Below are 24,211 nucleotides of genomic sequence, written 5' to 3'. Positions count from 1 at the left end.
GGTGGAAACTGTGCTTTCCACCGAGATGGGGTGGTTTCCATGGGAACCCCGGCTTGTCCTCCAGCCCTGAATGTGGCTGAGGGCCACAGCTGAGCCGCAGGGACCACGGCTGCAGGGGCTGGTTCAGCTTGGAGCTGGTGTCTTGGGATCCCAATGCCCACGTGTATGTCGCCCAGACAACCGGGCTGTTCCTGAGACGAGGAGGAGCAGGGAGACGGTAAGACGATGCTCGCCATCTCACTTCGCCCCTGCAGGGGCTGCCTCCATGGTTCCTGACCGGCCTGCACCTGCCCTCCCTTCTTCCTGAAATAACAGTTCCTGTCCTGAGGGGTCAGCACCCTCAGCCCACCCATGTGGCTGGAAGTCCTGCCCCCACCTCCCTTCCTTGTGGCCACAGGCAGGGAAAGACCCAGGCTGCCACTTGGATGCCTTTCATGTCCTGGGAACAGCGAGGGGTTTAGGGGTGAGTCCATGTCCTGGGGTCACACGCGTGGGTCCTGGGCCCTCTCTTTCAGCTAATCTGATGGGAGGAGGGCCTGAGCTGCTGGCAACCACCTTGGGCTCCACTGTGGGTGGCGCACCTGAGAGGGAGCCACAGAGGAGAGCAGGCTGGGGATGGAGAGGGGACAGGGTCCTGCTGACAGCCTGCGGGCACCTGCGCCCAGCTGGGCCTGCAGCCAGCAGCTACCTTCCGGGGGATCGCTGCTGCAGGAGGTCAAGGGCCCTGCCCGGGAAAGAACTTCACAGTTTACAGCCCAGGGCAAGAGGAGAGAGCAGGGCCCTTGCTCAGAAATGACCAAGAATTTCAAAACAGCAGCAGCAGAGCATCACGCCGAGGGCAGGACCCTTGTGAGTGTGGGACCCCTACACTTAGGCCACACGCCTAAGAAGCCAGCCCCAGCCCCGCCCAACACCATCCTCCCGTTTCCCAAGAGAAAAGGGAGGCCGCCCGGAGTCAGAACAGCTTCCCAAGATCACACAGCCGGCAGTCGGCAGAGGGGACCATACACTGACGTGTGCAGCCCCAGGACCCCGAGACCTCAACCTCAACAAGCCGCTCACTGGGTCCACCTGCCGGGAGACCCCACCGTCCCCCGGGATGACTCCCCCCGCCTTTCCCTGCCAATCTGTGCTTTTATTTCACCTTGAAGTGTGGCTTTTCACAGAGAGGTTAAATATAATCTAAATATAAGAATCCTTCTCATACTTCTCCAGGCTCTGCTTAAATGCTACCTTTGAGGGGGAACTCAGCACCTCACACAACAGCACTCTACAGCGGGGGGCTGTCGGCACCAGCGCTTCGTTTTCATGGAGCCCTGATGATTTCCGCTGTCAGTGTGAGTTCTCACCCCCACCCCTCTCCCCCACCCCCAGTCCCAGCTGGGGCCAGACAGCACCGGCCAAGCCACTGTCTCCAGGACAAAGATGGCTCAGACGTCTGAGACCGACCGTGTCTCCCTTTACGCTCTCCTTTCCGGGGGAAGTTTCTGGGCCCCTTTGGCTATCCGCTGAGACGGTGTCCAGACCTCTTTCCACCCTCTTTACTCTAACGAGTCAAGTCCCCTTAGAACGAGGTGCCCCAGATGCAATGCAGTGGGCCACGTCTCCCCGTCCTCTCCCTGGGGTTCCCACGGCCGTGTTGCCAATGCTCTGAGGCTTCTCCCAGCATCCTGACAGGAAACGAGGCCCCTTAGCAGTGGTGCATGTGGTGGGGCGGCAGGTCCACTCTCGGTGACCACCTGAGTCTTTCCTGAAAGTCCGCTGTGACCCAGACAACCAGACACCCCAGGTTCTGCGGGGGGCCACGTCATGTCCTCCCCCACTTACCCCCACCCCCCAGTCACCTGGTAAGCTCCCGAGGGCAGGGCCCGTCCTGGCACCCAGCAGGTGCTCACGAGTCTTTGTCCCATTTTTTTCCACGATCCCTTTCCAGAAGGACAGGCCGGACACAGCCTTCTGTCTTCCCAACAGGGAAGAGAAAGTCCACCTCTCCCCGTCCTGACTCTAGCTGCCTTTTTCCGCTCCACCAGCAGACACCTCACAGACCCGCATTGTCCTCAAGGAACCTGTTTTGCTACCTGTACCTTAGGACGCCTGCACAGTGCCTATTTTGGGTTTCTCAGGTGGGAGAGGGAAGGAGGAGGGAGTCACAGCTGCCCTGACCCCTCGTTCTTCGGAGCACACAGACACTGTCACCACCCCCGACCCCCAGCTCCCGCCCAGGCCGTGCGAGCCCACTTCCCTCCAGGCTCTTAGCCCCCTTCTGCTGAGCCCCTGACGCAACCCCTCGGAGCCGCAGCACCCCACCTGTGCAGGTCGTTGGGGGCGGGGGCGGGTAGCAGAACAGACCGCACAAGTGCAGCAGGCCCCGGACCCAGCACATGGTAGGAAGCATGGTCAGTCTGCTTGCTTCCTCCTGACCCGCTCCTCCCCTCCCCTCCCCTGCCTGCAGAGAACCAGTCAGAACCCCAGACTGGCAGAACTCAGAATGGCCCAGGAGGTCACCTCCTCAGGTGAGGCTGGGTAACTTGTCCAGGGACACACAGTAATCGGGGCAGAGCCCACTCTAGAACACGGGGCCCCTGAGTACCAGGTCAGCCCTTTGCCCACTGAACGAAAGTTGGATAAACAGGTGAAGAAGCAGCCAGGGGACCTGAGCTGCACACTTCCTGGTTCCCACAGCCCTTGCTAACCCTGGTATTGATACCGACAGCAGCGGCAGCAGCTGCCACGTACTGGGCCCCCGCCGGGCATGAACGAGGTCAATGACGGTGACAATAACAATAGCCCTCGCAAAGATGCCAGCAAACATCTGCTCCGGGCCAGCACCGCACTGCACCCTTCCCACGGGTTGGTGCCCTTCATCTTCGCCACGTCGCTGGGGCACCCGGGGACCCAAGTGCTCCAGCACCGAGAAGTGTCCCAGTTTCACAAAGGGATCAGGGCCTGTGTCACAGTCCCGAGTTTCTCCCACTCACATCCCTGAGGGGCACCTGAGCGCAGGACACAAGGGCACAAATAGCCTCACTTCCGTTCAGGTCCATTTTGCCACCAAATGAGTTATAAATGGTTTTGTGTTTTGTTTTGTTTTGTTTTGTTTTGTTTTGTTTTGTTTTGGCGGGGGGCATTTCAAAGTGGTTTCAGGTTTCCAAATTGCAGACAAGGAACAGTGGACCTGCGTGGTCACGGCAGTCGGCACACGAGGCCCGGAGAGGGTGGGCGACGGGCCAAGGGTCTCGGCGCAGGGGCTCCCACACGGGCACTTGGGTTCCGGGCCCAGGCACTGGCCACCACTCTGCATTCTATAAACACCAGGCAGCTGGCGCTCCTGAGCTGAGCAGGGGGGGTGGGGGGGGAGGCCACCCGCCTGGCCCAAGGACCCACCCCCCCCACCCCGCCCCTGTTGCTGCCTTGGAAACAGCAGCGGCTCCAAGTGCCGGGCAGGGGAGACAGGTGGCAGCCTGGAGACCGGTTCCCGGGGAGCCTGGGGCTCCGTCCCTCCCACCTGCCCAGGGGGCCTGGAAGCAGCGGGAGAGACGGGTCCACTGCCTTGCAAGGGCCATCCTTTCCCTTCAGGCGCACACACGCCCCGCCTCCCCAGCTGGGCCTCATCTGCAGGAATAAACACCATCAAGGGCATGTTTAGTCTCCCACTGGGATTCACAATGTGCCGGGAAAGAAAAAATAAATCGTTCATTCCAACTTGGGCGATAGGGTGGCGCCAGAATTTCCGCAGAAAAGCCAGAAAACTTCCCTCTGCCTTCCAGAGGAGGAGGTGGGCCAAGGTGAGGGGGCCTGGGGCCAGGGAGAGTGAGGGCCCGAGCCTGGGGCCCCCGGTGAGCGAGGCACAGAAGGGTGCAGGGGGTACAAGGGACAGAGTCTAGACTGGAGTCAGGAGAGGTGACCCTCCACACAAGCCCTGCTCTGGACCTGCAGGACACCTCGGGGAGGCTCTGGTCATCGGCCAAGCAGAGACTGTGCCACCTGGGGGAGGCCTGGGCCTGGAGCAGGAGGGACACCTCCACTCTGACGCCTCTGCCCTGTGTGTGACTGTGGCTGAAAGCCACTTCGCTTTTCTGGGCCTCAGTTTCTTAGAGCGGAAAATGCTCGTAAAAGTGAAACGTGTTGAGTCCCAACATCGGCTGCTGGCACGCAGCTAGTGCCCACAGATGGGCACCGTCTTTGTCACTCTGAGATGGGGAAACATGCAGTGGTGGCGAGGTGGACTGCCCGGCCCCGCTGCAGAGTGGACCCATGCTCAGTCACAGGAGCCAGCCCGCCGGAGCCCTGCTCCTGCCCACCCCAATGAGAATGTGCAGCTGGCTGAGTCCCAGGAAAGCCCCAGGTGCTCGCCTCACAACCCTTTCCCTGGAAAAGGAGTTTCCCTGCCCAAAGCATCTTCTTCCTGTGCAGTAGCCAAGTATGCTTCCTTTCATCTACTGAAACTGTATTTCCCCTCTTGCGTTGGCTGCCAGGAAGTTCAGGTTCAAGTTAGCCCTCGGCTACAGGAGCATCGTATCCCGTGGCTTCAGGAACAGTGGTCTTCCTCTCTCTCAGTGTGCATTCTGATCACTCTCATTTTGAGTTTAGCCGCCCTGTGCCTACATCGGAAGTCAGGTCCAACTCCCCTGGGAAACCGGCTGCGTGTGGATTGTAAGTAAGTACAGCAGATTCAGGTAGGGGCCACAGTGAACATTTCACCAGCAGGAGCTCAAAAGCCAGGCTGCTGGGGCTCGTATCTCAGCTCTGCCATTTACTAGCTGTGTGACCTCTGGCCAAGTTGCTTAACCTCTCTGTGCCTCAGCTTCCACATCTGACAAGGTGGGTGCTCACATCCATGATCTGAGAATTTCTATGAAGTCCAAATACTCAGTCAGCACGTGTGCAACGTTTCGTTCCAGACTGGTTCTGATTGCAAGTTGTTGAGGGTGTAATGCTTTCTCAGCTTCCTTCTCAGAGGGATCTGAGGCAACGTGACCTTCACGAGGTAAAACACAGGAGCCCTGCCCCCAGCTGCCGGCTTTGCCACCTGCTCAGTGGACAAGAACCGCAGCCCTGGAGGAGGGCAGGCCCTGCCCCCAGGCTCAGCTGGGCCACGGCTGAGCACCGACTGGAGTCAAGTGCCTGAGCTCTCACCTGACCTGGGCGTTGACCTGCTGGGTGCCCACCCCCATCACCTATGGGACAGGGATTCTCACCCATCTTGGGAGAGTGTGGTGAGGATCGGCAAAAGAATGAATGTAAAGCGGCCAGCACTGTACCCAGCCTATGATGTGTGCTGAACCGATACAGGGATGGTGGAGGTTATAGTTATTATTATCGTTGCTGTTTTGCTACTAATCCCTCTGAGCGTCCTTTTTCCTGTCCGACAACAATGCCTACCGTACAGAGCTGTTGTGAGGATGAGACGATGCGCCCATAGCTCTGTGCCCATAGCAGATGTTCCATAAACCCCTGTGATCATCACAATAGACTGGCTCACCCAGCGGCCATTCCTGGTTCCCTGTGCCTCTGTCTTCAGAGCCTAAAAGCTAGACACTTTCTCAGACACCAGTAAAGCCAGGGGTAGCTTTGTAACCCAACCTGGGGGACATTTGTAGGGGGCTTGCTCTTCTGATGAAAGAAATGGCCATGGCTGGCACTGCCCCAGTCCCTTTCTCCTGGCCACAGCAGCACAGGATGGTGCTGTGGCAGCCACCTTGGGACCATGAGGTGAGAGGTATGATGTAGAGAAGCCATTATGGTGAGGATGCTGAAGAGACAGCTAGAACCACCGTCTCTAAGCTTCCAAACTTGACTTCTGATTGTGTCCACAAGTGTCCTTAGGTTTTAAGCCACAGTAAGTCTAATGTTCTTCTATTCCTCAAAGCTGGGCACCTTCCCTGAGACACAGCACTAATGCTTTTACTGACAGTTTCTTCCCAGGGCCTCATGCGTGGGTGCCTGGCATGGGTGGAACGCCTGCTGAGGTGCCTCAACAATAACAAGAACAGCAGAGATTTCCTGAGTTCTTACCCTGCCAAGCACTGGGCTATGTTTCACTAACATAGTCTCCCTCAACCCTAGCAGCAACCCAAGGGGTTCAATGTCACCGTTGTCCCCAGTTGACAGAGGGTGACACAGGCAGGGAGAGGCAAGCAGCTTGCACACAGCAGCCACACGGCAGCCACACGGCTGGCCAGTGGGGCAGAGCAGCGTCCAGGCCCTAGAGAAACTCTGCCCACAGATACTGCCTTCCCCTCTACCGCCCCCCATTTAACCACAGAGCGGTGTCCCCCGCCTGCTGGGTTTGTCTGTGACAACTGCGGCTTCTTGTCTATCCCCCGCCCCCAGGCCAATCCCCCAGGCGACGGCCAGTGTAGGTTGGGGCCGGGGAGGGGGGGTGCTTACCTTGCCCATGTTGAAATAGAAGAGGACACCAGCAGCCACCTGGGCGATGAGGACCAGCAGGAGGAAGACAAAGTACTGGGAACACAGAGCGGGCAGAGTCAGCCGGGAGCCGCCCACACCAGGCCCCACTCCCCTCGGGGGCTCCCCACCCAGTCCGGGCCAGGCCGGGGCTCAGGGGCTGGGCAGGCAGCGGGGACGGCGACTCACCAGCCCCAGCAGGCAGCGGACCTCCTTCACGGCGCCGACGCAGCCCAGGAGGCCCATGAACATGGTGACGGCCCCCACGCTGATGAAGACGTAGGCCCCCACGTTGAACACGCTGGAGGACGACTCTGGGAGGACAGAAGGAAGGGTGTTCGACCTGGCCTGGCCGGCTCCCACTCATGAAGCACAAAACCAGGGGCGGGGCCCGAAGGCCCAGGACTGCTCCCAGATGTCCTCCTTGGAGTTGGGGTGCTGGGTCAGTGCCCCCACCTCTCAGCAAGGAACCTGCTTCTCACCCTCTCTGGAAGCTGCCTGGATGTGCCTCCCTCAGTCTGTGCTAGACCCCGTCCCTGCTGAACCTGACCCCCTCGGCCCTGACCAGGATCGGAAAGACTGCATCGTGCTAGCTTATCGGGCTCATGGCCACGCCCTACCAGAAAGCGAGCTCCAGGAGGGCAGGGCTTGGGGCTGCCCCTGCCGAACCCCCAGCTCCCACCTAGCAGTGGCTGGCACAGCAAAAGGGTGCATGAATAGCTGCTGAGTGAACGAGCCACAGGCCTGCCTTCCTCCTCGTCCACACGGCCAACGCCAGCCTCTCTTGCCCACGCAATGTGCCTCGGGGGCTGCCCACACACTGTCTCCAACTCTGACGGAACTCAGCGCAGCCATTCCTTAGATGAGGAAACTGAGGCCCAGAGAGGTGCACCGCACAGGCCAGAGCTGGGATGGGGAAATACGCAGGCCTCCGACGCCATGCTCCCTCCTCTAATGTGCGGGGCCGTGTCCTGGCCTGGGGTCACCAGGTGCCAGGCACTGTGGCAGCTGCTGGGGATACAGAAGTTGGACTGATGAGGTCCCCACACCAAGGAGCTGACGTCATGTGAGGTGTGGACAAAACGTAAACAGCACACCCTCCTGGCTGTGTAGAGGGCCATGGAGGCGTTGAAGCTGGCTCACGCAGAGAACTGTTAACGCAGGGAGTGGCTGGGGTGTTGGGAAGGCTGGTCTGGGCAGGTGACATTTGAGCTGAGGTGAGAACAGAGAGGTCAGTCAGGTGAAGACCCGAGGGAAAAGCATCCCAGGCCGTGGGAACGGCAGGTGCAAAGACCTGAGGAAGAAGTAGGCTCAATGTATGTGAAGAAAGGAAAGGAGGTGAGAACGAACAGACCAGTGTGACAGGTGACACGCTCGAGGCACAGAGGAGGGTCCTGATGGCAAGAGACCATCTGCAGGGCTGGTGGCAGACAGAGCCCACCCTGGTGGGGGCGGATCGGAGGCTCTGCAGGGGCGCTTGGCCAGCATTTCCCCAGAAGCCCAGCAGAACACACAGGGCAGAGCTCGGGGCCCCTGCAGCCTGCTGGCCTGGGCACACTCTACGCCGAGGCTGGGACACTCCAGGAGGGCCAGGGCTGGGGGCTGCGGGCTCATGCTGTGACAGCCCCGCACTCCTGGCAGGCAGCCCAGGAGGGAGGCCCTCGGAGGCTGGAGAGCAGCCTGGAGCACGCCAGCGATGGGGGCAGCTTCTTGGGGATGCAGATTCTTGGGCCCATCATGAGGAAACCACCCAGAATCTGCATTTTCAGCGTGTTTCCGCAGTGACTTGGGTGCAGTCGGGGCTGGCAGGAATGATTGTCAGGAGGAAGAATGACCGCCTGCTGCCAGGGGGCCTGGGAGAGGCCACTGAGGGGGTGTTGGCACCCTTGACGCCTAACTACAAAGCTAGAGTGTGGGTGGAGCAGGGCCTGACCCAGCTCCCCTTTCTGGTGGCAGACAGAATGTTCTAGAGCTCAGGAAGGGCCCTGGCCCGCCCACCACTCTCAGGGTGCCAGGGTAGGGCTGCCTCTGCCCTGCTCCTCACAGCAGCTCCCAGGAATCTGGGCTGAGTCCCTCTGAGTCAGGGTGGGGCTTCCTTTTTATTCCTGGCCCTCCCTGCCCTGGCTCTCAGCGATCGGCATGGGCAGCAGGGGCCGCCAAATTTTACTTTTCCCGAACTTCCTGGGTTTGAGTTCTGACAGCGCTCCCGGTGACCGCGCTGCAACAAAGGGGCTGGCACTGCCTGGAGACCCGCCGCATGCCAGCCCTGGCTAGGCCCTCGACCCTGACTGTCCCACAGCAGCCCCAAGGGTGGGGGTTCACACACCGATTTGTCTCTAGGGGGCCTGATGGCCAGCAGGTGAGGTCCGGGCCTGAGACCCCAGCCCCTTCCCCTGGGAGGCTAGCCGAGCTGTGGGGGCTGGTTTCTTAGAACCTTTTGTGGGTGCCAGGCCCTGTCGCCCGCCAGGGTCTCAGGCCATCCCCAGTCTGAGCAACTGACTTAGGAAGGGACCAGAGGACATTCCAGGGTGACCCATCTGCTATGTGCAGCAGAGACATCTCGATCCTATTGGGTCTGGCAGGCTCCGGTGAGGGGGGGGGGTGGGGAGCGGCCCAAACCGGAAGGGGCCGGAGACCACAACATGTGAGTGCTGCCCCCAGCGCGGCTGCTGGCCGCCTCTGAGCCGGGCAGGCCCTTCCCCGGCCTCTGTGTCCTTCTCCGTGAAAAGGAACAAAGTCCTGCTTCTTAAAGATATTGTAAGGATAGATGGTATTATAAATGTTACTATTTAACAATTTTAATACTTATTATAACAATTATTATGAACATTATTTAACCATCACTATGTAGGGTTTACTCTTCACTAGGAGTTGTTCTAAACTCTTTTTGGGTAATAATTCATTTAATTACTCACAATAACCTTATGAGGCGCATTCTCTCATCGCCACTTTGCAGACAGAGAGGCGCAGAGAGGTGAAGGCGCTGGCTTGGGATCACGGAGCTAACAGGCCGCAGAGCCAGGATTCGAACCACGACAACCTGTACCCAGCACCTGCCCTCTGAGCCACTGTGCTTGTGTCTGCACACCCTGCAACCCCGTGGTGCGCCACAGAGCCCTGCAGGGCAGGGGCTCAGGGGCCCCGCCCCCTGGTTCCCATCCCAGCTCTCCACCTGCTGGCTGTGTGCCCTCCGATGAGCTACTTCCCCTTCCCGTGCTTCAGTTTCCTCCACTGTAAAACGTGGAGCCCCGGCCGGTGTGGCTCTGCTGGTGGGAGCATTGCCCTGGAAACCGACAGGCTCTGGTTTCGATGCCCAGTCAGGGCATGTGCCTGGGTTGCAGGCTCAGTCCCAGTTAGGGCACTTGGGAGAGGCAACCGATCTATGTTTCTCTCTCATATCGATATTTCTCTCTCTTTCTCTCTGAAATCAATAAGCATGTCCTTGGGCGGGGATTGAAAACAGGACAGTGATGCAGCGAGGATTCAATTAGGCTAAGAGCAGAGCTGTGTCGTGCAGCCCGGCACACAGTAGGTCGGGAGCCCCAGGTTCCCAGACCTGACCCTTACTTGCTATGTGACTCTCAGCAAGTCTTTTTTCCCCTTGCCAAGCCTCAGTTTACCCAACGGTACAGTGACTGGGCTAGGAGATCAGCTTGGTGCTTCTGAGCCCTGGCCGCCTGGGAAACACCTGGGGAGCTTTGTAGAAACCACGGTGCTCCGGGCCCCCGCCCACACCGAGGGTCAGATCCCCTGGGGTGGGGCCGGGCCCTGTGTCTTTAAAAACACCCAGGGTACATGGTACATGCGGGAGGCCTCTGAAGTCTGGCCAGCTCAAGATTCTCGGACCTGAACAGGGGAGAGGCTGGGGGAGGGAGGAGTAGCAGGCGGTCCCTGGAGCCCTGGGGTGGGGTGCAGAGGGCAGAAATGCCATGGGCGGGCTTGGCCTCCAGACTTTGCCCGGTGGCACAGTGCCCATTGGGTGTGGGCCATGGCCCAGGAAGTAGGGAGCCTGGGCCTAGTCAGGGTCACAATAGGATGGGGCAAGTGTGGGCACCCGGCAGAGACAGGAAACCAGGACCCTGGCCCTAGAATGGGGGTGGCATCTGCTGCCCCCCAAGAAGAGGAAAGGCTGACAGCCGCAGGCCGAGTCTGATGTAGGTGGGGGGTGAGTCATCCTTGCTTCCATTACCCTCTGAGGGGAGAAGGCCTAGCCCCCTGGGACCGCAGTGACAGGTGTGACCCCACTGCAGCCGGTTCTGTTTTATTCAAATCAAGCAGCTGTCATGGGCCCGAGTCCAAACCTGCTACCTCCGGCAGCTGCTGGAAGGGGAAGTGAGCCAAGGACGACACGCTCACTGATGGGAGTGGCATCACCGTGCTACTTGGGGCCGCGTGCTAGGCCTCCTCCCACCAAAGGGCATCCATGAGAGGTCAGTGCAGCAAGCCTGGTAGGCTTCCTGGAGGAGACTGGGAGTAGACTCAGAGTGGCTCTTATCATCTTGGGTTTCTTTCCACCTGCTTCCAAACAGCGAGAGAAGGGGCTCCCATGTTGTGGCTCTCTCACCATGTGCAGCATTTAGGACCAAAGCTCTCATGGTTCAAGTCCCACACCTACCACTCAGAAGCTGTGTGAATTTGAGCAAGGAGCGGAGGCTCTACGGACCTCATTTCTTCCTTGGAAGGCAGGAATAGAACCGTTCCTACCTCGCAGAGCTGTTGTGGGATTAAGATGACCGATGTATGCAAAACGCTTAGCCCCCTGAGCTCGAACAATAGAAGCTGTGTCTGGTGACTTCCTCCTCAGTGCATGTGCCCAACACCCCTAGACAGTGCAGGCACACAGTAGGCACTTCACCAACACCCCGCAATCTGGCATTCCTGGCTCTTTCCTACATCTCTCTCAACTGGGAAAGGGAGGGACCATTGCCCACATTTTGCTGAACAGGCTAATGGACAGTGTAAGAGGCGTTCTCAAGGTCGGGCTGAGGGAAGGGGCCAGGATGGGAGAACAAGCCTCCCTGTCCCCCAGGGTTCTCCAGACAGCAGACGCTTTGTTTCAGGAGGGGGAGAAAATTCCTTCCAGAACCCCCTGCAGAGGTCAGCCGCAGGACCTGGGCAGGGCCCTGGAGCCAGCTGGGAAAGTGACCGGCGGCACTGGGGCTGCTGCACCGGTGGGGGCAGCGCGGCCTGTGTGGCCTGGCTCGCCCCTCCAGAGCCAGCGGGGGCGGGGGAAGCAGAGGGCTCCTTACGCAGGACAAAGATGAAACTGCTCTTGTCGGCCAGGATCCACACCCCGAAGCCCAGGATCACGCCGCCCAGGATCTAGAAGGAGAACGGGGCATTAGTTGGGCAGTGAGAACAGGTGGGGCGGGAGAGCGCCCTGCCCAGCTGAACCTACAGCTCCGGCCATGGGGGTACCAAGGAGCCACCACCATCCTTGCCCAAGCCAGGGATGTCCAAGTGGCCTCAGGTCCCGCACTCCAAGTCCCAGTGTACCCCAGCAATCCAGACAGCAGGACCACCGTAGAGAGCCCCTTCTGTCCCCCGTCTCCCCACCCTGCGACCCTGTGTGGTCAGACCAAGCCCACTGGCTCTGTGGGGCACAGCCTTCTGCCAGGGATACCCCGTAATCATCTCCTGGTCCTTTTCCATGCTCGGGGCTCATCCCCTCCACTTCAGCCCAGCCCGGGCGCTGAGAGTGTCCCAAATAAGCCAGGCTCTGAGAAGTATCCCTGTGGACTTGCACATCAAAACCCAACGTGTTCTTCAGAGCTTGGCTCCAAGGCTGCCTTCCGCCGGAGCATTCCTGACTCTCCCGGGCAGATTGAAGGGCCTCTCCTCTGTGGCAGCCCCTGGGGGACCCTTTTTAACAGGCATTCCACTGGGTTTCACTACCAGGTGTGGCTCTCTGGTTAGGCTCCCGGAGGGCAGGGCAAGGTTGCATGCAGCTTGTATCCAGCACCAGGGGCTGAGGGCAGGGGAAATAAATGAGTTCACGAACCTAACTGTAAACGCAGGAGTGGAAAGGCGAAGGAGTAGGGGGTGGCTGCCAGAGGCCCAGACCCAGGCATTCCCTGCCTCTTCCCTCCTCCTCCGGGGCCAGGCCCACAGCCTGAGCCCACCTTTCCAGATGGAGCCCCAGCCTTGAACCACCATGCCACCAAAGCAGCTAAGGTGGGGGAACAAAACGACAGGTTCCCCTGGGTGGCAAGTGCTGCGTCACCCCGAATGGCTGGCCCTCACCTGGGGCCTGGCCTGGGCCCACTTGGAGATAACCCACCTTGAGGGTCCCAGTGTGTCACTGCCCACCTTTACCACCAGCCTTGGGCCCCCTCCTCAGCCATCATCCTGTAGCCTCAGGTGCAAGACCAGCAGCCACTGAGAAAGCCCTCAGCCCAGGGTCCGCCCAGGGTCCACCCAGGGTCTTGACCAGCCCGGCTCTACCTCATTAAGACCAGAGCTGGGACCCTGAGGGAGGGGAGCAATGCTTTTGCTTTGGGTGTTAAAAATTAAGGAGGTGCCAAAGACTCAGTAACCAAGACAAATAACAGCTTATAGCAATTATTTTTTTTAAATTACTGGAAAAATCCAGGATGGACAAAATATTTTAAACATCTACATAAAAACAGGCTCGCCCCGGCTGGCATAGCTCAGTGGATTGAGTGCGGGCTGCGAACCTAAGCATCGCAGGTTTGATTCCCAGTCAGGGCACATGCCTGGGTTGCAGGCCATGACCCCCAGCAACCGCACACTGATGTTTCTCTCTCTCTTTCTCCCTCCCTTCCCTCTCTAAAAATAAATAAATAAAATCTTTTAAAAAATCTTTTAAAAAAACAGGCTCACTATTACTGATTTTTCCTCTTGACAAGCAGCAGACACCCCATGGGGCACCGCACAGGGCTGTTTGTGGCCCTGCATTGAGCACCTCGCCGGCCTCACCCTGGCCTGGCCCCTTAAAGACAATGGCAGGGGATGACCATGGATGCAAAGGCACAAAGGCACGAGGACCACCCCCCTCCGTCCCCAGCCTTCCAGCAGCTCACCCGTCCGCCCTCTCTCCTTGGTGGGTGGACCCTGTTATTATCCTCCTTTTATAGCTGGGGAAACTGAGGCCCTGACCTTGCTCAAGGTCACTCAATACATCCACCAGGGGCTCAAAGCCAGGTCTGACTGTTAAGCTGGGTCAGAGGGTGGCAGCTCAGCTGCAGGGATACTTGGGGTCTGACTTGGGTTTTAGCCTTAGAAAGCCAGGCTCAGGGGAGAGGAAGGCTACTGAGACCCTGGGGAGGGGGAGGGTGTACCCCCATGTGGGGGTGCCTCAGACTGCACAGCTTGCTGGGAGGAAGGGGGGCTTTGGGAACCTGGCAGTTAGGTTCCCAAAGACTCCAGAACCCCGGCCCAACCCACCCCAAACATCACAGCACAGTGGGGCAGGGCCAGCGGTCAGGCCCATGGTCTGGCCCTGCTACCACAGACCCACTCACCTATCAGCACTCACGGGGCAGGGTGGGTCAGGGCTGGGGGGGACTGCCCTTCCTGGGAGAGGGAATGAGAGGCAGGGCAGAAAATCCCCTCCGGGCAAATATAATCCCAAAGAGAGTAAAATTCCCAGACTGCTCGGCTGAGCTCCTTGGCGGGCCTGGAGAAGCCCAGAGGTAAGTCCCCGGCCTGGCCCTTTCAGTTTCCCCAAGTGTCTGCTGCCTGCAGCCTCGCGGTCGGGTGTGGCCAGGCCAGCCACCAGGTCAGGAGACAGCCAGGAGGAGGAGGCTGGGCCTGGTGGCTGACCAGAATGGGGGAGACACCGTGGTACCCCCTTTCTCTGTGAGCAAGACTGGGGCTCCGGGACACACCCCACGACGTCAACCACGCCTGCCCTGCCAGCATCTGCCGCCAGGGCTCAGCCAGGAGCCGGGACCCTGACTGCCTGCCTTCTTCCCCCAGAACAGTGGCTCCGGTGGCCTCAAGGCTCCTCTGCGCATGAGAAAAGCCGATGTGGCAACTTGGTGAGGAGTCTGGGGTCAGGAGGGTGTGTGGACAAAAACGTGTACATGTACACGTGTGCATGTGTGAGCACGCTCGCTCGGCAGCCAGAGTGATTTTTCCAAACCACGAGCCCGATCACAGAAGCGCTTCCCACTGTGCGGCAAACAGCTCAGAGTCGCTCTGGGGAGCCTGTGCCCCAACAGACACCCCAGACAGACGCCCCCTGCCCCTCCCCCTGGGGACCGATGTTCTGCTGCTCAGACCCCCTCTCCCCAGACCCGAGGAACTCCGGGAAGCCTCTGCTGACTGCTCTGACGAGTGCAAGTGCCTTAGTATCTGCTGTGCTCGGGGCTGGTCCTTCGCTCCCAGCACCTACCCCGACCGCGATTTTATCACCCGCTAGAGCAGCTGGTCAGAGGCCATCGCCGGGCAGACATAAGCCCCATGAGTGCAGAACCCGCCGCTCTGCTGCCGGCCAGTGTGCGCCTGGCGCCGCCAGGGAGTCTGAACACACAGAGGTGTCAAACACACATTTGGTGCGTGAGTGAACCGCACACACACTGTCACCTCTAACTCTCCTTTCCCTCTTGTCCTCCTGCAATAGATGCTTCCCACCCCCACCACACTCCCCCCATCCTGAGGGGCCATCCAGAGCCCCAGCACACAGGGAGTTAACACCTGATTCCCACCAGCCTCCTCCTGGAGCAGCTGGGAGGGAGCCAAGCCCCCACGAGCAGCCCCCAGAGCTCTGGCCGGAGAGAAACTTTTCCAGTCTCTGGGCAGCCTCGTAGAACAGGAAAGGACACCTCAGCCAAAACCATCAACCCTGCTCCCTCTCTCCAGGAAGTCTCTGCCCCTCCTCCCTCCCACTGCACGGGTGCAGGGGGGGTGTCTACAGCCCTGAACCCCGAGCCCTGGCACCATCGGGCTATGGCCAGACCCTCTCTCGTCTCTAGAGCCCCGAGGGATGGAGCCGCAGCGTTCATTCCCCACCCCTGGCCCCCACTGGCCCTTGCAGCCGGGCCTCAGCCTGGGAGCCTCCTGCCTGCCAGGGAAAGCTTGGCTCTGGCTGCTGGGGCAGCTGCTTCACAGCGACCCGGGCCAGCCAGGAGGGACCTGAGTGCCAAGCCAGGGAAGCCCAGGTGCCCAGGCCCTGCCCGGGGTGGCGTCCAGGCCTGGCTGCCATCAGTGGAGGGCAGAGCCACAGCAGGGCCTCAGCATGGTCCTCGGGGAGGGAGGTGGGGCTGGAGGCAAGGTGGGCGAGAGCCCAGCAGGCGGCACCAGGGCTGTCCATGTGTGTGCGTGTACATACACGTGTGTGCTCGCATATACCTGGAACTCACTTGTAAGGATCTGCATGTTGGATTATAGTTATGAGAAGGGATTTAGGATGATTCTTTATTTTCTAAACTTTCCACAATCCTATGAAACTTGTAAAACAATTTTTTCCCACAAGTAATTCATGTCTGTTGTAGAAAATGTGAAAAATGAAGAGGCAGAGAGAACAAACCCCAAGTTTCCTGGAAGCCCGACATTAACGTCCAGAGGTATTGTTTTTCTCTTGAAAATATTCATGTATGTGTGCAATGTCTGAGAGTAAAATTGGATCCTAATGAACATCTTCCTGTAGAACGTGTTTTTTTAACAGCACAGGGTGCGCCAACGCGGAGAGGCCGCAGCCCCAGCTTTGTGGGCTGCCGTCACCCCTGCCCCTTCACACACACAGCCTCACACGTGCACACTCACACACGCCCTCTCACACGCTCACACAACCCCTCATACACGCCCGCCCCCCCATCCTGGCGGCTCCAGAGCAGCAGGAGTCAGGCGGTGCCAGGCCGGAGAGGAGATTCAAGGCCCCGGGAAAACCAGCTCCAGATGTGCGTGGAGCCTCCATCTGGGCGTCCCCTGGCTCGAGGACCTGGTGACGCCCGCCGGGGAGGGTCTGGGGAAGGGAACTGTGTCTCCACTCTGGCCCAGGGCCCAGCCTCCTCATGCCCACCCTCTGGGGAGCTCCGGACACGCTCTCCGCCATGGAGGTGGGAGTGATGGGGCGGGGGGGCATCTGAGACCAGAGCTGTAACAGGGAGGTTCTCAGAGGACCAGAGGGAGGTGGGGGGCAGGACAAGGCAAGAAAGACTCCGGAGACTCCCGTCCAACAATTCCCCGAAGACAAGAATTGAGGAGGTGCCCCGAGGGCTTTTCTTCCCCCCACACCTGGCGCCCTGGACAGCTGGCCTCAGCACCCCCGGAGAGGGGAAGGCTGGGCAAGGGTCCAGCGCTCAGCCAGGGAGCCAGCCAGGTGCGCCAGCAATCTCTTCACCAGCCTGGCCCGGTCCCACTCAGAATGGCCTGCCTTCAGCCCCCACCGACCACGCCCCACCCCCGTCCCCAGGCCTGGCTTCTCCGGAGGGTCTCAGGCTGGCATGCATCAGGGACCGGAGTCTCTGTGGGAGGCAGTCAAGCGGCGCCGGCCATACTTACCAGGAAGAGCAAGCTGAAGAGGAAGAGAAAGTACTTGGTGACTTTGATGCAGGCTGACCCCATCCTGCCGGCCCTGGAGTTCCCTGTGAGGAGAGAAGGCAGGTAGGTCAAGGTCAGTGCAGGGTGGGACTGGGCAGGGAGGGGGAGGAGAGAGAACCAAGGCCCATGGGCACCCACCATCTGCTCGCCCCAAATCCTCCTAGCTCACCCTCACAACAGCCCCAAAGGCAGGTACTAATGTTAAATCACGCTTGACAGCTCCTTGAGGCCCAGAGAGGTTGGATGACTGGCCCACAGCCACACAGCTGGGGAGTGGTCCTAGGAATACTCTGGGCTGCTTGATGCTTGGCAGTTAGGGTCTGGGCCAGCCACTCTGTGGGGCCCAGGCGTGGGGCAAAATTGTATAGGAGAGCCTCAGGGTCTCTCCTATACAGCCCAGGTGGGCTCCCAGAAGTCAGGAGACCAGGACGCTGGTAAGTGACAGCTGGAGACCCGGAGGCCAGTCCTGCAGCTTGGTCCGCACATCTGGGGCCACACCTGGGGCGTGGGGGCTGCCTTGGGGAGAAGGAGAGTTCCGGCCTCTCAGAAAACGGACCAAGCACTCCGCCTACCTTGTTACAGAGGGAAGGAACGTGTGTTGTGAAACATCCAACAAATACAGAAAAACACAAATTCAACAGAAATTCTTATCTCCCCCCAGAGATAAAAACTGCCATCCTCTGAGTGAGTGGCTGCGCCTCCAGCGTGTGGGAGCACAACAAACGGTTCAAACAAGGCTGGGCCCGCGCCGCACACTGAGCTGCCGACTGCTTCTCCCATTCCACAGCACACCCTGTCTGCGCGTGGGGGAGTGCCCTCCCGCCTCACAACCCTCCGCGCTGCACAGGGCCCCTGGTACTGCGCTGTAACTCTTATTAACGTGGCGGGGGCGGGGGTGGGGCAGTCAGAGACTCTCCCAGAAAACTCAGGAATAGGTAACTTTTTGAAAACAACTTCTGGGGGTTCACACACCCCATGCAGCCCATTCGGGAACCCCCCAGGGACTCCCAGTTAAAGTCCCAGATGGAGATAGCAAAGCGTCAACACTGAAGATTGAACACCCAGGTTGTTTACAACTTTGCAGTCACCCTGGGTGACACAGCCCATGCTGTGTCCCTTTACTCAGAGGACCCCAGGCAAGGGCAGGACCCGGGGCGGAAGAGGGAAGCTGGAAGCAGAAAGCCGGCTGCCTGTGCGCCCTCCCCGAGGCCAGACACCCCGGGAGAGACAACAGCCAGCTCTCAGGCCCTGTGGGGCAAGGGGACCAGCGCCAGGCCGCTCGGGCCAGGACAGCTGGCCAGGGACAGCTGCAAGGGTAGAGCCAGGCCCCGAGGGCGGGGGTGGGGATGGGGAAGCAGGCAGCAGACCAGGTCTTGTTCCCCCTGCTCTGTGGAGCGGGGAGAGTGGGGGAGGCCCCAGAGCAGAGAGCATGGAGGCCCTCTCTCTGCCCCTCGCAGAGGGGGAGCCAGTCCTAAGTCATGGGAATCTCCCCTGTCTGCACAGAGGCCTCTGGCCCTTCTCTGGACATTCTAACAATCTTCCCACATCCTCGCCAGTGGGAGCTCGGCTTTGACTTTATGCACCTCCAGTGATGGGGAAGGGGGTTTAGGGGGAGGGCTTACCACCTCCCAAGGGGTTCAGTTCAGTTATCTAATATCCCTGTTAGAGAAAGTTTTCTTTAGCTGCCTTTGTATGGGTCAGGTTTGGGCACATGAAGCAAAGACACCCAAAAAAGAAAAAAAAAAGCAGCCTGGTTGGTAGTGAGCGCCTCATCACAAGAGGCATGGAAGCAAAGCCTGAATAAAGACTTATGGAGGAAGTTCATTCAAGTGCTACATGGGGAAATGACGCTCTTCTAAGTCCCCAGGGTCCAAGATCTAGGTCTGAGAAATGCAGGGGCAGCGGTGACTCAGGAACCCTGAAAGACCAGCCTCAGCAACTCTGCCTGGGACCTCCCCCAGACCCTGAGGCTACCCTCACCCCCAAGTCAGGAGACCCAGAGGTCTGAGAGGAAGGCCCGATGGGTGGGGGGGCGGAGCTGGTCCACGTACAGGAGACTACTGTTTTCCTCTCTCCCCTCCCCACACGGCACCAGAGGCCCCTCATAAACTCACAGGGGGCAAACAGCCAGAGAGGAAAGATCCCCCCACGGACAGAGGCGTGCTTTTCTTTCCTACCAGGGACCTGCTTGCCTGTCTGGGGTTCTTCCCAGTAAAGGGCAGGGAGGGGAAGGGGTGGGGGTGTGGATGCCAGCCCCAGGGGCAGACACAGGCCCAACCCAACAGCCTATAGATAAGTCACCACTTCACCAGAAGCACTCTTCACCAACCGCATCATAGCCCAGGGGCGCAGAGGCCCCAACGAGCCAGCCAGTGGTAGTGCCAGTTGGTTCTTGTGAAACTGGAGGAGTGGAGAAACAGCCCTGCAGCAACTGCGGCAGGCCCAGGGAGTCTGCGGCGTTCGTACACTTCCGGCTCCCAGGTCCTGCTCCTGGGCCAGGTCTGCAGCGCAGCCTCGCAGGGCTGGGGGTGTTCAGAAGGGGCAGCCTTCAGACCAGAGTGAGACCCGGGCCTGCCGAGTAAAGGGGGCGGGGCTGCCTGTGGGCAGCCATTGGCGCCAGGCCAGTCAACCCCTTTCCTCCTCGCAGCCTGCCCAGAAGGTGCGGAGGGTACGCCTGCCCTGCGGAGGGGTGGGGCAGGCTCAGGCAGGTGCAGCTGACTTGCCCAAGTCACACGGCTCGTGAAGCAGCCCAAGGTCCAGGGCGCAAGATCTCTCCACTGTGAGACGCTGTGTGCCAGGCACTGGCTGTTGACTGTATCTGGGGATGGCTGGGGTTCTGTTCACCAAGTGGATGGTGAGGGCCCAGGTGACAGCTCAAAGGAGCTCTGGTCTAGTGGGCTGGCGGGCATCCCCGACGCTCCGACCCCCGGGTCTACTTCTCGGTCTCTTGGTCACTCACACAATTTATACCAGGCATTGGGCAAAGCCTTTCAACATACTGTGAGCAAACAAAGGCCCAGAGGGCTAAAGGAGCTGGTTCAGCCACCAGTATGTGGACAGGCCAGGGACAGAATCCAGGCTGCTGACCCCTTGAGTTGCCCCCTTTCTCCAGGGGGAAGCTGGAAGAGGAGTCGGGCAGCCCCATGACTGGCAGGCAGCTTGGCCAATCGGGACAGGTCCAGAGACCACCTGGGAATCGCCCGAGGGAGGGAAAGGTACTAAGAACCAGAGCCTGGGGTGGGTGGCTCCCAGGCTTGTGGGCCAGGACCCTGGACACGAAGTCTTTCTGCCCTGCGAGTACAGCCATCTCCCCCTCACAGCCACAGGGAGCAGGGGATGAGCGACAGTCCCCACACCTGGCAGATGGGCGGTTCCACAAAGGGGTGTCAGTGAAGGCTGGGAACACGCCCAGGTCAGCCTCCGATGGGCTGTGGTGTCAAATTTGGGGAGTCCTCCACCCCCACCAAAGAGGAGAGCCCAAAGTTGGAACCAGAGGGCGTGGGGTCACATTCCGGCTCTGCCTGCCCGTGCTGACGGGACGAGCCTCGGTCTCCTCACTCACGAGATGGGGATGAGGGCCCGGGCAGCACGGCAGTGGCCAGCTAGGCCTGTGGGTCAAACCCAACCCACCACCTATTTTTTGTATGGCTTGTGAGCTGGGAACAAATTTTATGCTTTTAAAGATTTTTATTTATTTATTCTTAGAGAGAGGGGAAGAGAAGGAGAAAGAGAAGGAGAGGAACAAATTGTGTGAAAGAAACATCAATCGGTTGTCTCTCGCACACCCCCAACCAGGGAGCTGGCCCGCAACCCAGGCACATGCCCTGACTGGGAATCGAACTGGTGACCTTTCCATTCACAGGCCAGCGCTCAATCCACTCAACCACACCAACTAGGGCAAATTTTACATTTTTAAAGTTGGAAAAGAATTTTAAAAAAGAATATTTTGTAACACATGAAATTCAAATTTCCAAGTCCGTAAATAAATTCGGGTTGGCACCCAGCCACACCCCCTGGTTTGGGTCCTGCCTGCAGCTGCTTGGCGTTGCCAGGTAGAGCGGGGCAGTTGTGGCAGACCGTTGGCCCACAGAGCCCTCAACGTTTACTGCCTGGCCCCTTGCGGAAAAGGCTTGTCATTTCCTGGTGTAGGGGGTCGAATGGTGGTGCACAGGCTCCCCAGAGCAGGGTTCAAATCCTGGCTCTGCCAGAGCATGGCCACAGGGAAGGGACTTCCGGAGCCTTGTTCTCCTCACCTGTAGAATGGGGGCTCCCAGCTGAACCCCCTGTTATGAAGACACAGTGAGGTCAGCACCTGGCCGTCAGAGCTGGGATACGCATCTTTATTAGGAATTGGGGAAGAAGTGAGGGTGAGCATTGCATTTGCAGATGAAGTGAAACAGAGGCCGTCTCCCAGGGTTACACTTGCTCGTACATACTCTCTGCAAACCCTGGAGGCTCTGCCCCTGCTTTCCTGCAAGGGTGTCCTGACAGCCGCAAAACAAGCGCATTTTATTTGGAGAATGCCAGAACAGCCACCGACAGCCGCGTGAGCAGTGGGAAGAAGGTGCTGATTTTGTTATGCTTCGTAGCAGGTAAATTGACCATTTCTACGCATCTATAATTTAAATGGACCAAATATATAATTTTATGCCAAATTAGTTTGTACAGTGTCATTAACTCCTCCTCATCCTTCAGTGTTCATCTCGGACTCCCACCTCCTCCAGCAAACCTCCTGCTCCAGCCGGGCTCCTCAGGACCGCCCCGCCACCCCATCCCTGAGAACACACGTGTCGGGGAGGGGCGCTCCCAATCTGCTTTCTTCCGACAGCACTGCACACTGGAGCGGCTCCCAGCACAGGCTCTGGTCTGGCATTGGGCTGCCTGGCTGTAAATGTGATCCTATCACCTTCCAGCTGTGTGACTTTGGACAAAGAAATTAACCTCTCTGAGCCTCACTTTAGTCATCTGTGAAATGAGGAAAATGAAATCTCTTTTGGCAGATTTGCTCTGAGATTGAATCAGATGATGTGGGTAAAGTACCTGGCACGGGGTAGGCTTTCAATAAATGGAGACTCCCATTCCAACTCCTAATGCTGTGCAGTGATTTTCTACTCACTTGTCCATCTCCCCAGTGGGTCGTGAGACCTCGGGGGGAAAGACTGTGTATTATTCATGAGAACAAAGTAGGATCCCAGAAAATGTTGCCACCGGGGCTGTGGGTGGACAGAGGGATGGGAGGATGGCAGGATGGAGGGGGCATGGAGGGTGGGGTGGAGGAGGGGTGGAGAGGCGAATGGGAGGGGCAGGACTTCCCCACAGAACACTAGGACTTTCCACACTCGGCCACCTGCAGGGGGTCTGAGCTCCACCACCCCTGGGTCGCTGAGACTCTGTTTTCAGGCCTCTCGTGCCCTCACCTAAGGGGTGGGGTGGGGGTTGTGTAGGGTTCGCACCCGGAGCCAGCTCTGAAGGCCAGGACCCACGGCCAGGGTCCCCTAGCCTTCCCCAGAGCCCCTGGTCACAGGGAAGGAGTGTCTTCGAGGGAACCCCTTCTGTCCAGCCCTCCCGTGGGTTTGCACCTGTGGCCCAGGAGGCTGGGTTTGTCCCTCAGCTGAGGAAGGGGGAGGAGCCTTCCAGCCCAGCCTTGGAACCTGGATGTCCCCATACAGCCCTGTGGACACGGAGTGGCTCCTGCAGCATTTACTGTACCTGGAAGCCCAGAGTCAGAGGTGCAGGTTGTGTACCTGCTCTGACAGGTCACTCAGGAGGAAACAGAGCGCAGGTGACCGCTCCTACCCTCTCACCCCACCCCACCCCACCTCCTCACCTGTCAAACAGCAGGACCCGAGCAGCCTGTTCCGGAGCGGTTCCTCAGAATAGGAGTCCTAGGAGATGCTCTGTTAAGAACAATAAAATTTGCTGTCACCAAGTCTGTGAAGCAACAGTTCTCCCCAAGAGTCACTGTACATTCGGCTATTAAGGACCAAGCACCTGACTTAAAACCATCGTTCACCTCACAGCCCTTCACACCATGTGGAGCACAGCTTAGGAAACCCTCTCGAGGTCTCTTAGGGCCCAGGCTCCAGGGTTCTAAGCGCTGCAGGATTCCAAGGTGGGGAGGGGACCACCTTGACCCACCAGTGGCTCAGCCTGAACACCTAGGAGCTCCCAGCTGGGTCTCTCTGTGCCTCGGCGCCCTCATCCCACCCACAGCCCAACCCAGCACCCCTCCCGGCCCCTGGCCTCACCTCCCACCTGCACCAGTGCAGGTCCCCAGCTGGGCACAGGTCCCCCTCCCGCCCTCGCTGTTACCCACACCTCGGGAAGGGCTTTGAAAAATGCAAACTGGATCTTGAAACTCCCCAACTCTGCAACCCTGCGATGGCGATACAGCCGAGATGTCTGCTATAAAATTCACGCTCTCCCGGGGCCCTCGGGGCCCTGCCCCTCCCCCCTCCTCAGGCACACACTCATTCCGCAGGACACAAAGGCTGCTCTTTCCTGTTGTTCCAGTAGAGCAGGCCCTTGCCCACCAGGCTTCCCACCTGCGCTTCTTTCAAGATCACTCCTCCCCGAGTCCATGAGGCCCCGGGCTGGCTCCCCGCTCCTGGAAGGCTGAGCTCCCCCTCCAGAGGCTTTTCCCTGAACACCTGATCTACTCAGCAGGCCTCACCTCCAGCTACACATTAGAGTCAAAATATGCCGATGCCCAGCGCCCGCCCCCACAATTCCTGACCCGCAAGTCATCACAATCTTGGGGGAACTCCCCCCACTGCCCCGTGACTTGAAGGAGCAGAAGCTTTGACACCTGGGCCTGTCTCGTGCACCGCTCACTGCATTTATCTCTCTGGTTTATGGCTGTGTCTGCAGCCCCTGCCTCAGCAGGCTCCTTGCGGGGAGGGGCGGTGTCTGTCTCGTTCGCCCCATGTCCCGGAGCCTAGAGCAGTGCCTAGTCCTTAGCAAATCCTCACCCGCGCTTGCAGGAAACAGGAAAGGAAAACGGGGGCAGTCTGGAGAGGGGAGGAAAGGTTTCTTAGAGAGGACAAACCAACTTTTATCGTGCCACTGGGGAAGAGGCGGCTTCCCCCAAGGCTGGATTTCAATCTCCTTTGGGGCAGAAAAGCCAATGCAAGCTGTGGACTGTCTCCCAAGAACAATGCACACAGCGGCAGGCAGGGGCTGTCGCCTGGTCAGGGGGTCACCACGCCCGGAGAGCCAGGAGGTTCCTACTTCCCCGTCTCCTGTTTGTTGGGAGTAGTGGCCCCTGATCCTGGCCGCACTCTGGAATTCCCCTGGG

At 59.1% G+C, this 24,211-nt stretch overlaps 1 protein-coding gene across 1 annotated transcript in view; it reads right to left on the bottom strand.

Moving 5' to 3' along the window:
• Positions 1-24,211, bottom strand: part of CD82 (CD82 molecule) — a 52,264-nt gene that overhangs the window by 7,855 nt on the left and 20,198 nt on the right. Inside the window, exons 2-6 of the mRNA XM_045825767.1 lie at positions 22,742-22,811; positions 16,876-16,958; positions 11,658-11,730; positions 6,598-6,722; positions 6,391-6,465 (exon numbers count right to left, since the gene is read on the bottom strand). Of these exons, the coding sequence (XP_045681723.1) occupies positions 6,391-6,465; positions 6,598-6,722; positions 11,658-11,730; positions 16,876-16,938 (336 nt within the window). The 5' untranslated portion in view covers positions 16,939-16,958; positions 22,742-22,811. The remainder of the gene's footprint in view (positions 1-6,390; positions 6,466-6,597; positions 6,723-11,657; positions 11,731-16,875; positions 16,959-22,741; positions 22,812-24,211) is intronic.

This window comes from Phyllostomus hastatus, unplaced genomic scaffold (genome assembly GCF_019186645.2).
Source record: "Phyllostomus hastatus isolate PE091 unplaced genomic scaffold, TTU_PhHast_1.1 phas_scaffold_585, whole genome shotgun sequence".
Lineage (NCBI taxonomy): Eukaryota > Metazoa > Chordata > Mammalia > Chiroptera > Phyllostomidae > Phyllostomus > Phyllostomus hastatus.
Note: the sequence above shows the minus strand (reverse complement) of the source record. Positions and strands in the feature narration are given on the sequence as shown.